Raw genomic sequence first — 17,482 nt, 5'->3', positions numbered from 1 at the left:
AATGTCTGGAGATGACCAACTTCAAAGAGAGCATTTGTTTTTAACATTCACAGCTCAACAATACTATCTACAAGCTCATGAGATAATAGAGATTTTAGACTATCAGACTAAGAGAAATAGGGTGCCCCCTCCAGTCTGCCAAGATTGCGCTCAAACTCATCACACTGATCTCAACGTTCCCTGCAGGGAGATGAGCTTGATTTCTGTTTTTACAGATGGGGAGATGAAGGCACACAGAAGTGCTGCAAACTATCCAAACTTAAGTAGGAAGCCCATGACAAACTTTGGGTTTGTGACAGTACCTACTTCCTAGTGGCTGATAATCATGCAAGAGCTACATAACTCCACTTCTCCCCACACAAACTGTTACTAAAACTTTAGACTTGGAGACATGTGTCTGCCACAGTCTTCACTAACACTCCAGATGGTGACAGTCCCATATGGAACATACGGGCTTGGGGACCACTGGCCTCCCACCATGTGTACCCCAGGGCATGGCCTGGACTTTTCAGCGCTTTATCTTGCTATCCTCTTTCCATTTCCTTTGGGTTTCTCTATTCAACTGGCTCCCAGATCCGGAGGCACAGAACTATCACTGCCACCACTGCACAATGCTGGCTGCAAGTTTTCATCACCAGGATTTCCGCAGGTCCCTACTGGCATGGTCTGCTTCAGTAAGATGTACAGGCAGGACATCTCTGCCAGCCAGAAGAATGAGGGAGGAGTGCTTACGGGAGTCAAACACACCGTGATATGCAAGATTATACTCTTATACCATGTATAAGGGAAATCAGTTAATTCCTGGCAACTTTCATGAAATTAATAGCCCTGATTACAGAGTAGAATCAGGGCTGTTCTTTAAATATTGTATTCCTCATATGTATTGCATGTTTATGCAAAATCAGAAAAGTAACAGTAATGAAAAAATCCAGTGCAAAAATCAGGGTGTAGAGTTTCTTTTGGTTTTCCATTACATCCTATTTGTGTGTGTTTATAGACTAGAGTATCTAAGACAACATGGAACTATTAGAAAAAGTAGTCTCGCTCCTCATAATACAGGATATGGCCTTTCCCCAGCTTACCCAATTGTGAGACCAGTGATATGGTCTTGAGTTAGGCATACCATCTACAAAAGCATCCTCAAAGTCCTTCAGACATTAAGTGATGAAGAATCCACTATTTCCCTTGGTAATTTGTTTATTTATAACCTTTGCTTTGAAATATCTGTAATAGTGTCCAAATACAGTTTGTGCTACAGCAGCTGATTATTATTATTATGCCTTTTCCTCCTAGATTAAAAAGGTACTTCCCATGAAAGTACCTCCACATTGTACTCAAGTCTCTTCTGAACCTTCATATTCTTAACAGCTTTTTCAAATGGGGGACTTAATCATGGAGGCAGCAGCCCAGTGCAGATCTCACTGATCCTGTACACAGAGATAAAAACACTCCCTGTTGTCACATGTACACCCAAAGCAGACACTAATTTTGTGGCAACAGCACTGACCTGGGAGGTCCTAGCAACTTGTTACTGCAAATCCTGTTTCTTTCCAAGACATGCAGTTGTGGTCTGGCCTATATTTTGTTGTTCTTCATGCGGACTTTATATTTCAGTGAATGTATTATGACCACTAAGTGATTGCTATCATCTCCCTGCTCTAGTTTGCATTAAGCTGATTTAAATAGTAAGGATTTTAAATGTATTTCCAGGCTGTTGATGAAAATACAGAATGACACTGGGCCTGTAGCTGATCCCTGTGGGACCTGACTATAAACACCTGCATCAAGGGCAGCACTTTCAGAGCCAGACAGCTCTCAATCATCCTATGATAGTTTTTTTTGTATATTCTGTGCTGCTAGATTTTTATCAGAATGTTGTATGATGTTTGATCAAATGACTTTTACAAAAATATTTATAGGTATACAATTCAGTTTAAGCAGTCAAACCTGTTACCTGATCAAAGAGTGTTGTTTGCTTTGACAGGTCTGTGTTCCATTACAATGTGTTTACTAGCATAACCGTTTATGCCTGTCCTTTAGTTCTTCACTGATTGAATCCTGTCCCTGATTTTCCACCATTCTGCCTGTGACTGATGTCAGACTAATGAGCCTGTAGCTCCTGGATCACGCAGTTTGCCCTTTCTAAAATATGGTACTCTCTCAATCTTCTAAAATATACCTGGTATTTTGGTATTCGTTTAAAATGAGCACTGCTCGTGCCCCAAACTAGCATTTAAACACTCATTCCCTGTTGAGCTACCACGCCTATTTCTCCTTTTTAGCTCCCCTCAGCCCCCCTTTATAGACCTTAACCTCCACTTCATTATCACCAGTTGCAAGGCAGCCAGGTTGCTTTCCTAGAGACAGGACATAATGTGACAGTTTCACTGTCCCCAGCTCTCCTGTTGCACTAGCCATTGGCACACAAACGGGGCATAAGGGTAAACCACTGTTCTCCCTCCCTGCAAACCAGCTGTCTGAAGCACTGGTGGGTGAGAGCTGAGCAAAGGGGCAGGGCGGACCCATCATGTGTAATGGTTACTGCTTAATGTCCGCATCTCCTGTGCTGCAAATGCTCCCTGGGCAGCATCAAACCCACCTCTTGGCAGGTGGACAGCAGGGATCATCTCATGTCATTAACAGTGCTCTGAAACACCCCAACATCAGAAGTTATAGCCAGTTAGTTAAGCTGATCCACATCTCCCTTCCTTGTGTGGGCATGGAAGAGAACAGATGGTGCCCCTGGGAAGCTGGAGCTTGCTGATGGTAGCTAGAATAGTTGGCTTTTAGTGCAGCATCACCATCACTGAACTAAACCGGCCTATGTGCTATCAAGCCAAGGACCAGCAAGAGAGCACGACTTCTATGCCACTGGCAGAGTAATGTACCAGTTACACAACAGGGAACAGCAAATGTTTCAACATTCAAATACTCTGGGAAACACTGGACCATTGTAAAGAACAAGTGAGCGCAGCCCACCAGGAGCAGACCCCGTAGTCTCTGTTCCCACCAATGTTAACATGAATGATGGACTCTCACCACCTTGCTGGTCTGGTACTAAGTGAGAAATGCTAGGCCAGGGACAATCATGCCAAAAGCACACCAATATTTTACTTTTCCCACCTACATATGTAAGATTCTCCAGTGGCAACCACTGCATTCTTGACCATTCTTTTAGCTCCAGACCTCTTGAACAAAATTTGGGCGGTGCTTACAAAACATGTATCACCCAGTACAATAAAGTGGGACCGGGTGAGACTGGAAGACCTACTTTCCTTCACGTTCTGAGCTAGAAATTGTGCTGAGGCCCTAGAAGTGATATCAGGCACAGGTGTCTTCATGTGCAATCCAAAAGGCATACCTGTAATTCTGCCATTATTTTATCTCCTTCCTCTTCCTCTTCATCTTTTGCAGCTGATGCTACATCATGTCCTGTGCTCCGAGACAATGCCTGATCCTCTTTAGGGGCTTTGGATTGTGCTGTTTGCCCAGCATCTTCACTGCATTCCTACAAGGGGATGAGAAAGCACAGTCAGACAATATAGTAGAGCCCTCCTGATGCAAAGCAAACACAGAAAATTCAACACTACTGCAACTCCCATGTTGCAAGGTCCCTCTTCCTTTTTAAAGAGACTGCTACTTCATCAGTTTAAAAGCAACCAATAGTGCTGATGTGATAGCATGTTCATAGATTAAAAAGCTTCCTAACTTGGACTTCCCTCCACTTCCTTCAGAGAACAGATGGGGAAAAGAAGCCCAAAGAAACTAATTTGCAACATTTTTGTAAAAATGCCCTCAAATCTGAGCTGATCTTCCCCATCTGTGTAAGGCAAGCTTTTTTTATTTTTAATCTTCTTACCACTCTAAATGAAAGCAGCCTGTGACTTGCCTTCTACATTGCTAGGATATAAGAGCAGCAAGACTCCTGTAAACAGAACTGATCAAACCTCACTTGTTCATTTGGCCTAACAGTAGTGTTTCCTGGTAAGCAGTTTCAGTAGCCCTCCAGGATGTAGCTCTGTCCCAACTTATTTTGTGGTTTATAGACCCAACCCAAGCCTGGGGATGCTTCTCTGTGCCAGCCACTTAGCAACAGTCTGATTGCCTAGAGTCTGAATCATCAGACCTTGACAGCAGTAGCCTCTTTTCTGGCTGCATAGATGACATCTCCTGATCTCGTTGTGGTTAGTCCTGACCCTGGCAGGTAACTGCGCCGTGGAGGTGGAGGGGGTGGAGACTTGGTCAGCTTGTCATTATCCTGTTCTCCATCAGGAACTTCTTCTGCAGGTAAACAGAGCAGCACAAAGTGAGCATAGGTGAAGAAGGGGAAAAAAGTAGATGCATCCCTGCCTCAACTGGAAAGGAAAAATATGTCTTAAAAGGTCCTACTGCTGAATATATACGAATAGAAACACATTTGGGAATCAAGTGGAACCGCCTCGAACGAAAGTAAACAGTGCTGCACTTGCACAGAGAAACTGGGTCACTTCACTCAGAAATTTTCAGCAAAAGTCCTGTCCTCCATGCCACTGTAGCTGGGTTTCAGCCCTTGGTGTAGAAGTGTGATAGCAGAGAACATATTTGTAGATTAATCACTTGTAAAGAAACATGTAAAGGTGCAGGTTCAGCTGGGCACCTGCTTACAGGTAGTGCCCGATAGTCTCCTTTGAAGGCATGGCCACTGACATGGATACTAGCAAGACACCAAGCCTGGAGGCTTCTCATTGTTCTTGGGAATTCTGAGGCAACAGCACACATTTCTGCTCTGCCTGGGAGGTACTGCCAGCAAGGTGCTAGGAGAGGAACTGAAGAGTTTTGTCCATCTTATAGTTGGACAAAACTAGCTAAGTCCAGACAAAGGGTGAGAGGGAAAGTGTAAACACCGCTCTAGAGATGCCACCTCTGCGGTTCAATGAGTCCTCTCGCCCCTGAACAGGGCAGGGGACCACCAGGGGCAACTGTACTTCCTCCTCTTCTAAGACAGCATTTATTCTCACTTAACTTACTACTAACTATTCCAGGAATGCATAGTTTTGCCTTTGAATTATCATATAAGAGCCCTATATATATTTTGCTAACCCACAAAGATTCAAATACCAAATACAACAGCTGAGCAGAGCCAGTCCTTGCTTTCCGAGGAGAGTCTTCTGAGAGAAGACCAGTTTCTCAAACTGGCATTCCCCCCATCCCCCCATGAATCTTCCCCACCCAGCTGCCACTTCCTCTTCCCCACCATCACTGGACAGCATTTTTTCCAGAAGCAGCATTACCCTGCTTGTGACCATTCCCTATGTGTTTCTGGTCACAAGCTAAGTACCACACATGTCAACAGGCATGTTTTCACACTGCTGTTTACGATGTTTATTTTCAAGAGCGAGAGAATGACCTTTCTGCAGCTACTCAGTCTTATATAAACAGCTGGAATAAATATAACCCAGAAAGATAAAACCTCCTGCTTTTGGGATTACCCAGCTGTTTAGGGCTAAGTGTTCCCTCTGGGCAAATTATTGCATAACTGCCCGCTCCTGGGGCTGTGTCAGGCTCCCCCGACATGCCGGCTGGCCCCTGGGCCTGGATGGAGCCTTTGCCTGACCTGGCCTCATCTTCATTCCCTTCTTAGCTCAAATGATCTTTGAAGCTGCTTAAGCTTAAAGAAATGCTCAGCTGTATTATCTCCCTCCCTGGTTATCTGGCACTCACTTGCAGAATTGCAAGAAGAGTGAATTTCCAGATGCACTTTACATTAGACCACTTCTTTGGTCAATACACACCACTCAGTTTTTAGTGACATCAGATTTACTTCTACCAGCGCAAGGTAAGATATGCTACTGTAAAATCAGAGTAATTCTCTAACATGGTGTTTAGCAGACTATGATGTAGGGCCTGTGCAAATCACTACTTCTTTTAATGGGCTCAACCCATTACCCTCAAATGGGTAGCAGCTCTGACTGCAAGAATACCAAAGTTTTTCTCATACTTATTAAGAGCAATGCTGGATGAGAGACATGGAAGGCACAAAGAGAGAATGATTCCCACCACCTCTTTCACATCTGTGAGACATCATCTATCTCCATCTTCAAATAAAAAGGAGAAACACGAGCAAGAGAAATTGTCAGTGAGTGTGGCAGGTGCACAGGCTATCAAAGGCTAATCGCCCTCACTCCCCAGCTGGAGTCATTAAGGAGAGGTTGTGATAGGGTTTGCTCACAGTCAATGCAATGACACTGGGCAAGACAAAACTTCAAAGCTGGATTTCCATTTTCTTTACTAAACAATTATATTTCCCCAATCTAAATGGGAAGGAAAAAAACATTTGGAGGAAAAAAATGAGGAAAAGACCTTATTCTAATACTTTATTTTTCCTATGGCTGAGTTGTTCTAGCATATTTAAAGAGGGAGGAGTAAATGGACAAATACAACTCACTAAGTCTGAGACTACCCATGAACAAAAACATTACTTTATGGAACTTTCTATGGTGCCAAAGGGCTCAAGCACTTCTGTGAACAAAATGGGAGTTGTTCATTGCCAGCTGTTTCACTGAGCTGAAGCATTCTTCAACAGGCACAGACAGACTGGAATGAATTTCTCCCACCATGCAAACTTCTACTTGCACCAAAAAAATCCAACATGTCTTAAAAAGATCTCAAAATACTAATGCCTGCCTCGGGGCAGCCTTTGTAGTCAGATAAGCAAACTGTCCTTAATGGAAGCTACTATCACTCAGCACTTGCAAAAATCTGGGTAGTCTCACATATGAAGGCACAAAGAGAGATGAAGGAGCCCAATTTCTAATGTACATGCTAGAGACATTCCCCATATTTTTTACTGAACAATCTTGATAACAAAGTTGAGTTAGAGTCAAGACATTAAAGAATTATTTGCAGAGTCATCTGCAAAATTGTGTAAAGTGTGTAATTTTACTTTGTTTTGTGCTTTGCAGGGGGGGGAAAAAAAAGTTTCTTAATTGGATTCTGTGTGGAGAATGGCTGAGACAACATATTCTGGCAACGTGATCTGTCTGGGTTCTGCAGTGAAGGCCACAGAGGACTCTGCTAATTCATGGCCAAAATGTCTTATGTGCTATATTAGTAGGTAGGTGGTCTCTCTTTCCTTATGTTGCTCAGTTTTCTAGTCTACAGCAGACTGATACTGAAATTTTCATCTTGAATCATAGAAGAGTTGGGTGGCATGTGAGATGTTTAGCAGCTATTAAGGAAAAGTTTTGCTGTTCCCTTATTTATGTTACTATTACAGGATCCATTATGCACAACAGAAGGCAAATGTTGCAATCTCATCAAATTTCTCTTTAAATCTGCTGGCTACACACTGTGCAAAATTGTATCCCAGAAGTGGATTAGTTAACTATGCAAGTTACAAAACTTCTGTTATTGTGCTCTGCACTTCTTAAGATGTCACAGCTCACTGCACCCATATGGTATTTATTTTCACTGACTTCTTCTATTTATGCCACACATTATACAAGATAATTGTGCTGATAGCCAGTAACCTTGCTGAATGGTGCCAGAATTCTAAAATTATTTTACAAGGTTCAACAGAATTTATTTTAAACATGTATGTTGTGAAACATCCAAGGAGCTACAACTTGTCAGTGTTAAAGCTGCGCCTGGAACAAAATGCTGCATCTGAAAACACTCCTCCCAAATTCTATATGAATTTGTCTACGCAAGCTCCAGGGCATTGCTTTGCAGCTGTTTACAACACCTTGAGTGCAGCATGCAGGTCTGGTCTCCACAGCTCCAGAAGAACACAGTGGAGTTAGAGAAGGGCAACTGAAATGAGCCTGGAGAGGGAGCAGCTGGCCTAGATGGAGGGACCAGAAAGGCTGCAAGTTTGCAGTTTGGAGCCTGTGGGGCAGGCTGAGACCTCCAGGATATGATCAAGGTTTTATCCACTGCCTTCATGATTTTATAAAGGGAATGCAGAGCTGTTATTTTGCAAATTGCAAAATATTAGAACTATGGGGATCTCAGTGAAGCCGGTATGAGATCAGTTTCAAATAGATGAAGGAAAGCTTCACAAGATGGGGAGCTTGCTGCCACAGCAGTGGGGATGCAAATGGTATAAGCAGGTATACAGGAATTACTGGATAAAAGGTCCATAATGGATATGAAAAGGAGGAGGTTGGGATATTCCCTCTAGTAGCAGTTGGGGGTGCTGGGGGAGTACTAGCAGACTGCAGAAGGTGGCCACATCCTGTGCTGCCCACAGACAGTATCTCCCATTGCCTCTGTCAGAGACAGACTGCTGAGCCAGAGGGACTATTGCTTAAGTAGCTGGGTAAGAATTTTGTAGGTGACTCACATTTGGCTAATGAGGTAAATCCAAGGTTTGGCTGAGGCATCTTCTTTGCTCCTTGAACTTTGAAGAAATTCAGACATGTATTTTTATGTTAAATTGTGAAAGATATAGGACTGGAAGGACACCCCACCATCCTGCTACCACAAATTAGCTCTACCTACATAATTCTTGATCAATGCTAGTCTAAGCCATTCTCTCCAATGATGGGGATCTTACATCCTCCTCATTGCCTCATACAGCCTTCTTCAGTGCTTCACTTTCCCTATCATTATCAGGTTTTTCCCTAATACTTAACCTGGATCTTCCTGGTTGCAATTGCCAACTTCTGCTGCTGTTCTACCCACACAAAGCAAGTTGGTCTTTTCTTTTTTTAGCAGATTTTTATCTATTCAGAGATTGCTTTGTCCTTCTTCAGCCTTTGCTTCATCACGCTAAACAAAACCAATTCTTTCTTTTTTGTTCCCCAGAGATCATGTTTTTTTAGAGCTCTGGTCATTATGATCACTGTCATCTTGACTCCCTCCTATTTGTTCAGTCTTCCTTGAAGTCCAAAACATTGAGTTTGGGAATTTCTATGTAAGAGCTCACCACTGCTAGGCAGATTCCTAGTGGTCTTGTAGATATTCCTGTTCATCTCATTATGATGTTTGCCTTTTTTTTGCTACAGGGTTGCAGTCTGACTCACATTCAATTTGAAACTTGATATATCTATATTATAGCTATGGACAGCCAGAATGCTTACTGTGAAAGTCACTCTCCTTCATTCCTACGTATCTATCCACTTCCCCAAGACAACTCTGTTATGTAGCATCACAGATCATTTTCAGATCTCTGAGGGACTCATCCAAAACACTGGTTGTATTTATAGTTTAAGATTATGAAGTTAGCAAGGATCATTAAGATAAAATAGTCGGAATTTCCACTTAACATGGGTTCAAGAATTTCTTTAAGCAGGTCCTGCATCATGCACAGAGCTTGTGTCTGAGCAGCCTTTCAGAAAGAAACATAGTATTGCTTGAAGATTTGAAGTGGCAGAGAATCCCATATGTTCATAATTAAACTTCAGTGATTAGTTACACTGAACGTCAAATTTGACAGCTAATTTTTAATGTAGCTTTTTCTAGCTTCAGCTTCCAATTGTTAGAACTTACTGGAACATGTTCTGCAAAGTTAAAAGGCCTCCTTACCCTCAGAAACCTCAGGCATGTCTTGATCTTCTTTTGATAACAAATATGTCTACAAAAAGAACTTTTTAGGTTTCTGATGGTAAGATCATTTGTGCTCAAACTCTGTGATTCTTTCCAGAGCTCTCTGTAATGCTGGACTTTTAAGTGCAAAACTGAACACAGTATACTAGATATAGATATAGATATAGATATGGTATAGTACACAGGTAAGTCTCATCTCTGTCAAAAGCAAAGTGTACTCTTACTCTCCTGCTCATAAGAGGTCTTTATCTCCAGAGGACACACTCACTCTCTCAGTTGCAATACAGGGAAATCCATGTTCAGCCGGTTACCTACACTGGCATCTGCAAAATCACTGGATCCTGTCCCCAGGACCTGCATTATTCCTCAGGGACATACTCACAGGTATGATCAAGAACACAGAAATCTGTAAACTGAAACCATTCTAGGAAGTAGGAAAAATAACCTCTCTTTTCTGGATATGCAATTCTTCAGCATCATTTACTCTAGCAAACCTTACCTGAGACTTCTAGCTTTTCCACTGCATCCCCTTTAGGCAGGGCTGCTGGCTGGGGAGGCATCTCTAGGTTAGGAATTGACTTCATTATATTGGCCTGTGCCTCTTCCAAGAGCTTTTCAAATTCCTTTCCATTATAGTGATCGAGGTTTTGTCTTTTCTCTTCCCACTTCTTTTCAGCTTTCTAGACAAAAACAGTAAAGCATCTACTTATTTCTCTGACTTCTGTTGTGATCACTTACTTTAAAAAATTCCATGTGTAAACATTATAGGTGGATACGGATAGATTCTTTCAGTTCTAGTCAGCAACTAGAGGAAATAATATATATTAACACTAATTGTACAGTGGTTCTGACTTCCATTGTGCTACATATGGCACAAACACATGACAGACTGACAGTGGCCACTGCTCACTAAAGAAACAAAGGCAAAATTTAAATCTGGGTCACTGCCTTACTATATCACACTGGTGATTAAAGTGCATGTCTGTAATAAGAGATGAGAGTTCACTTGTGGGTTTTCTCAATATCTCTGTGTGAAACCACTGGAACTTCACACTCTTTCACTTTTACCTCTCCATAATGAGGAATATGGAGATTTAAAGAGTGAATGAAATCCACTGATGCAAGTGTTGCCCGAGAATCATGTTATTGTTCAAAAATAAGGTTTTCCAAAAAAGATTTTTAATTTTTTTTCTATAAAGGTTATTTAAAAAACACGGTTACTCATTTTTGGTTACATGTTATTACCCTGTTGCATTTAAAATCAGAGGGTATCTTCAGCACTGCATGGTGTAGTTAGGGGTTAAGTGCATAAATCCCCAGAATGCAGTTGAATAATCCCACCTGCAGTCTCAAGAGTGAAACTGGGAGCTCAGGCCCAAAGAGAGGACAACTGGTTGAGTAGAATACACCGTACCTCAATTGATACAGCTCGGTTTCTGGTACTTGCACTGTGAATTTCCTCAATGAAAAGACTTTGCATGGTGGTGCCATTGACAGAGACCTGTGGTGCTGGCGTGGCTTGTGTGGGCTGGGATCCTGTTGTGGGCTCTTGCAGGGGGGCTGGTGGGGTGGCTGAGAGGTGGCCACCCGCTGGCACACCTTCGCTGTGACTGGCTGCAGTGGGTGAACTCTGGGCATGGTTGACCAGGGCTGATGAGTGCTGAGACTGATGGATGACAACAGGCGAGCTCTGCACGTGATGGACCGTCATTGTTGAGAAGGGGATGACTTCTGACTTGACTGATGACACCTGGGACTCTGATGTGATTGCTGTGAGGTTTTGCTGTGCATGTCCCTGGGCATGCTTCAACTCCTCCTGGTTTTTCAGAGCATCAGCTGCAGTGGCCTTTTCCAAGGCAGAATATTGCACGGCTTGGGATGGATCCACACCCCTCAGCAGTCCTTCTGTAACATGTCTGCCCAGCCAAATTGAACACAACAGCGTGGCACATGGTTAGCATACAGGCAAGTCACGAGTAATACTTAACAATAAACTTCTGCAAGGGAAAAGCACCTGTATCAAAAACATCAAAATAGTTTTTTTTCTTCCAGATGCTCTCAGTTGTGTAATTTTATAGCTTTCTGTCAGACTCAGGGACTCAGAGTTTTAAAGAGGCCACTCTAATTAGGATGCTTTTGCCTTTTAAAATGTTTACAAACCTTCATGGATGTACTGGCACTTTTTGACCAAACCATGAGTTACAGTGGGTTGATTTTAGATGGAGAATGGAAATCAGTTGACTTCTTAAATTTTATACACTGTATCTAGCTAAACAAGATGTTCCTGGACTATTAGCACAAAAAGTGATAGTTACATAGAATGTAAGGTAGAAGTTTGGCAAATTGCCAAAAAAACCCCTTCAAATGTTACTTCATGAAGGTCTTGTCTGTCAGAGTTCGGGGTAGGATGAGCTAAGGATGTGAAAAGTCAACTATTTCTGGCAGCTAGCTGTGAAATGACTTAGCTTCAGAGTGTTGCTAGCCATCAAATGCCATCAGTTTTTCCATTACTGAAACAGACTTTATGAGGCTGAGTACATAATTTTGCTGCAAAAAATTACTTTTAGTAAAACTTTGGCATGCATAGCTTATTGGTTTTTTTTCCCAAACAGGGCAAGACAGGAAATAACTGTAGTAGTTTTTAAGAAAAGGAAACTAATATAGATGTTTATCTACAAGGAAAAATAAGTGATGGCTCTTAGATGACCTGTTACATAAACCATTTTATCCATCTGCTAGTACTGGCAAATCCATTTTACATATGCTCCAGAATATATGGAAACAATGACAACCCTACATTCCTTAGAATAATGGTAGCATCAATAGGCTTATGACTTACATTTTCTTGTAAGTGAAATAAAATTGAGACCACCACCACTGACAGTTTGGCCTGATTCACTGGTTTTGAGTAGGAATTAAATCCAATGCCTATTGCCTCATATAAAGCAGCAGTCATTTGCTGCTCATATATTCTGACAAACATAGCTAAACACTGGCACTTAGTGGACACAAATCTTATCTAATATTTCACCTTTCTCTAACACATCTTCCTTGCAAAGAACAGAATAAAGAATTTGCATGAATTCACAAGCATATTGAAAAATATTTCTGTCTCTCAGAAGGTTTAGGATATCTTTATCCACTTAGAATCTTTTCCTGGTTTACTTCTTACTGTTACATTTTTGGGGCCGCACGTTTCATTGTCAGAGAATATTTCTGTTAGCTTAGATTGCTGTAAATGCCTACAGTTAATTAGCTCAGATATGGGACTGATGCCACTCTGTAAGCTTTCTCATCCAGGTACTTCCCAAATCTGGAAGTGTTGAGTTCAGAGGGACCTAGTTTCAATCATAAGACCATGATGACTGGGGCTGTTGTTCAAAACAGAACCACTGCACAGAGCACAGGCTAATTATTTGTTTTCCTTTGAGAGGGCTCTAGGAAGAATCTATAAAATACTGGAAGCAAGGTGCATTTCTCAAAATTGCCTGGTGAGAGGGGGAGAACCCAAACCCACAAGCTGTTCCAGCCCTGCTTGAGAAAATTCTTCAGTTTTGAAGAAAAAAAAAAATAAAAAAATCACCTCCTGAGCATGGTAAGGATATCCGTCATGCTGCGTACACGTTTCAGCAAGCTGTCTAGCTTGTGTGGTTCTTCCTTTAGGAACCTCACAGCTTCTACCTCAATCCGGAGGATCGCACGCATTTTATTCTGCAATGTTGGGAACTCTCCTGCAAAGACAACAACAGTGAAGCTCAAGAGGGAATGATAAAACCTCTGGGGAGAAATGGATGATGGGGTGAATGTTAAACAGTTGACTGTCTACATCTCTCCAGGGGCCATGCAACAAGCTCCTTAATCCCAACTTTAAATCTTTTTGGAAGTGAAAGTTAATGCCCCCAGATCAAAGGCAAAACTGTTCTCAGCCACTGTGGTTAAAAGAAAAGAACCGAAAGTACAAAGGAAAAGCACATACCTTTCAGGGTGGCAACAGCTTCTCCCACTTGACGCAAAAGAAAGGCTCCATCTTCAACATCTTTCAGTGTAACTGTCTTGCTGGAAGCAGTGGAGTCCCTCTTCAGATCTTCAACAAATGCCTCCAGCTCACTGGCAAAACAAAAAAAGTGGACATAAAATGCAAGCAGGACTTTCACATCACAATCAAATATATGTAAATGAACGAGGTAAACTAAACCAGAAACCTCAGCTGTGGCATCTTTAAATCTGACACCACAGGCTGAAAAAACCAGCAGGGTACTATGAGGGGAGGTGAGGATGCTGGACGTTTGCACTCACAGCAGAGGAACAGGCTTGTAACCAGCCCAAGTCATTGATCTCCCTGACAGGCTGCAGATGTGCAGAGCATATTGACCTCAGGGCAGCTACACTACAAAGGGCAGGTGGGGTGGTGAAACACATCTAACAGCCAGCCTTCTGGGGATGCAAATCCTAGAAGGGTACAGACACACCGTACCACTACATCCAGTACTGGTTTGCACCTTGCATTTTCTCATTGCTGATGACATGCAAAGGATTGCCCAACAGTGAAGTAACAATCCCAAAACTGGCACTAATGGCCCCTTGACGCAACCTTGTTTATCTGCGAGATCCTGCTAGACAGGATACAGGGTCCTGCTTCCCTGAGGAGCCAGACTGAAAGAGCAAGTGTGCATTGTGTGCAGCTCTTGCTCAGCATTTGGATTTGGATTCAAGAATGAATCACTGAAGATGTTTTTTCCAACCAGTGCTGTCCCATACTTCCTCCAGCTCCATCTGGTACTTCCTCATTACCTTTCCCAATATTTTTTCCAGTGCTTCCATACTTCACATAAATTTTCACAATCATTCAGACACATAAACTTTATTTTTCCATTTAAGGTTGAGACCACATTGATTTAGCTGGAGTTTCCACACAGAAACATAGAATCATAGAATCATTTAGGTTGGAAAAGACCTTTAAGATCATCAAGTCCAACCATAACCCAACACCACCATGCCCACTAAACCATGTCTGAAGTGCCTCGTCTATGAGTTTTTTGAACACTTCCAGGGATGGTGACTCCACCACTTCCCTGGGCAGCCTGTTCCAATGCCTGACAACCCTTTCAGTAAAGAAATTTTTTTTCTAATATCCAATCTAAACCTCCCCTGGCGCAACTTGAGGCCATCTCCTCTCGTCCTAAGCTTAAAAATTTCTCAAAAAACCCTGAAATGCATTAAGCACAACTATACAAACACCTATGGAAATACCATAAAAGGATCATCTCTTGAATATTTATTCTATAGGTACCTATATATATTCCATATTTATTCTATAGGTACCTTCTATAGGTATGTTGGTGATAAAAGGAAGACTAGGGAAAATGTGGGCCCTCTCCAGAAGAAAACGGGAGACCTGGTTACCTGGGACATGGAGAAGGCTGAGGTACTCAATGACCTTTTTGCCTCAGTCTTCACCAGCAAGTGCTCCATGCAGACCGCCCAAGACACAGAAGGCAAAGGCAGGGACTGGGAGAATGAACAACCTCCCGCCATAGGACATGATCAGGTTTGAGACCATCTAAGGAATCTGAAAGTGCACAAGTCCAAGGGACCTGATGAGATGCATCCATGGGTCCTGAGGGAACTGGGGAATGAAGTGGCTAAGCTACTCTTCATCACATTTGAGAAGTTGTGGCAGTCCAGGGAAGTTCCCACTGACTGGAAAAGGGCAAACATAACCCCCATTTTTAAAAAGGGAAAAAAGGAAGACCCGAGGAACTACAGGCCAGTCACTCTCACCTCTGTGCCTGGCAAGATCATGGAGTAGATCCTCCTGGAAACTATGCTAGGGCACATGGAAAATAAGGAGGTGATTGGTGACAGTCAACACAGCTTCACTAAGGGCAAATCATGCCTGACAGATTTGGTGGCCTTCTACAACAGGCTTACAGCATCAGTGGATAAGGGAAGAGCAACAGTCATCTACCTGGACTTGTGCAAAGTATTTGACACTGTCCCGCACAACATCCTTGTCTCTAAATTGGAGGGACATGGATTTGACAGATGGACCACTCAGTGGATAAGGAATTGGCTGCATGGTCGCACTCAAAGAGTTGTGGTCAACAGCTCGATGTCTGTGTGGAGACAAGTGATGAGTGGTGTTCCTCAGGGGTCGGTATTGGGACAGGCGCAGTTTAAGACATAGAAAGTGGGATTGAGTGCGCCCTCAGCAAGTTTGCCAATGACACCAAGCGGTGTGGTGCAGTCAACACGCTGGAGGGAAGGGATGCCATCCAGAGGGACCTTAACAGGTTTGAGAGGTGGGCCCGTGTGAACCTTATGAACTTCAACAAGGCCAAGTGCCAGGTCCTGCACATCAGTTGGGCAATCCCAAGCACAAATAGTGGCTGGGTGATGAGTGGATTGAGAGCAGCCCTGAGGAGAAGGATTTGGGGGTGTTAGTGGGTGAAAAACTGAATACGAGCCAGCAATGTGTGCTCGCAGCCCAGAAAGCCAATCACATCCTGGCTGCATCAAAAGAAGTGTGGCTAGCAGGTTGAGGGAGGTGATTCTGCCCCTCTACTCCACTCTCGTGAGACCCCATCTGGAGTACTGTGTTCAGCTCTGGGGGCCCCAACATAAGAAAAACATGGATCTGTTGGAGTGGGTCCAGAGGAGGGCCATGAAGATGATCAGGGGACTGGAGAACCTCCCCTATAAGGATAGGCTGAGAGAGGTGAGGTTGTTCAGCTTGGAGAAGAGAAGGCTCCATGGAGACCTTATAGCGGCCTTCTGGTACCTAAAAGGGTCCTACAGGAAAGATGGGGAGCGATTCTTTATCAGGGAGTGTAATGCTAGGACAAGAGGAAATGGGTTTAAACTGAAAGAGGGTAGATTTAGATATAAGGAAGAAGTTCTTCACCATGAGGGTGGTGAGGCACTGGAACAGGTTGCCCAGAGAGGCTGTGGGTGCCCCATCCCTGGAAGCGTTCAAGGCCAGGTTGGATGGGGTTTTGAGCAACCTGGTCTAGTGGAAGGTGTCCCTGCCCATGGCAGGGGGGTTGGAACTAGGTGATCTTTAAGGTCCCTTCCAACCCAAACCATTCTATGATTCTGTGATTCTATGATTCTAAGAGAAATCCAATTCTATTAAGATACCAAATTTACTAACAGGACTATTCTGAGAAGCAGTTTAATTGCATGGTAGAAAACAATGCAAAGCAAACTCTGAACTGACAAATCGGCCACTCATTTTAACCTAATTTTGGGCCTCATTTCTCGCATCCACTCAGGTAGCAGTTTTGCAATTGGTGTAAGAGAACCAAGGTATGGGCTTATTGCCTGAAAAGGAGTAGGGGAAGACGGCCTTCTGCACCAACTGCAGGTCTTGCATTTCCAGATATTTCCCTTGCACCAGCACTGCCATGCAAATCCAGCAGAAAATTAGTTATTTCAGCCAGGTCACTTCCTAGATCCATCCCAGTGAACAGGTGACATGGGGAGGAAAAGAGAAGAGTAGGTAGCCAGTAATGGAATAAAAAGGAGGAAATCCCTTGCAGCACCACTCCTCATTTAGGTCAATTTAAAGTGGAAGCACAGTCACACAGAACAATAAATGGCAGTACAATAGTACTTCTGATATACAGAGAAACAGAAACAGAAATAGTATCAGGATGTGAACATCAAGTGCACACAGCAAAGAGTTCTTTTCAATCCAAGGACTAAGAACTTTAGAAACTATAAAACGATTTTGAATTAAGAATCATAAGTTTCTTCTCAACAGATCACAAACAAGTGGAGGTAAATGATCCTGTTCTCATTTTAAGACCACTGCTCCCAAAGACTCTGCCTTGAGAAAGCTGGGGGAGTCACAATTTCCACTAGCACAAGAGTACTTGCAGGAAACAATGCCTTGGACCACACGATGGCAGCAAGAGAACGTTTCTCAGGGTATTTTTCCAGTGGAAGAGGC

At 43.0% G+C, this 17,482-nt stretch overlaps 1 protein-coding gene across 17 annotated transcripts in view; it reads right to left on the bottom strand.

Moving 5' to 3' along the window:
* KIAA1217 (KIAA1217 ortholog) overlaps positions 1–17,482 on the bottom strand; it is a 374,649-nt gene that overhangs the window by 9,079 nt on the left and 348,088 nt on the right. For all 17 annotated transcript variants that reach the window (XM_069776954.1, XM_069777068.1, XM_069777043.1 and 14 more), the window contains 6 exons: positions 13,505–13,635; positions 13,112–13,259; positions 10,943–11,444; positions 10,028–10,208; positions 4,127–4,281; positions 3,362–3,508 (listed from right to left, as the gene is read on the bottom strand). In XM_069776954.1, the coding sequence (XP_069633055.1) occupies positions 3,362–3,508; positions 4,127–4,281; positions 10,028–10,208; positions 10,943–11,444; positions 13,112–13,259; positions 13,505–13,635 (1,264 nt within the window). The remainder of the gene's footprint in view (positions 1–3,361; positions 3,509–4,126; positions 4,282–10,027; positions 10,209–10,942; positions 11,445–13,111; positions 13,260–13,504; positions 13,636–17,482) is intronic.

The sequence above is a fragment of the Haliaeetus albicilla genome, chromosome 2 (assembly GCF_947461875.1).
Source record: "Haliaeetus albicilla chromosome 2, bHalAlb1.1, whole genome shotgun sequence".
Classification (NCBI taxonomy): domain Eukaryota; kingdom Metazoa; phylum Chordata; class Aves; order Accipitriformes; family Accipitridae; genus Haliaeetus; species Haliaeetus albicilla.
The sequence above is the reverse complement of the archived record's forward strand: the minus strand, read 5'-3'. Positions and strand labels throughout refer to the sequence as shown.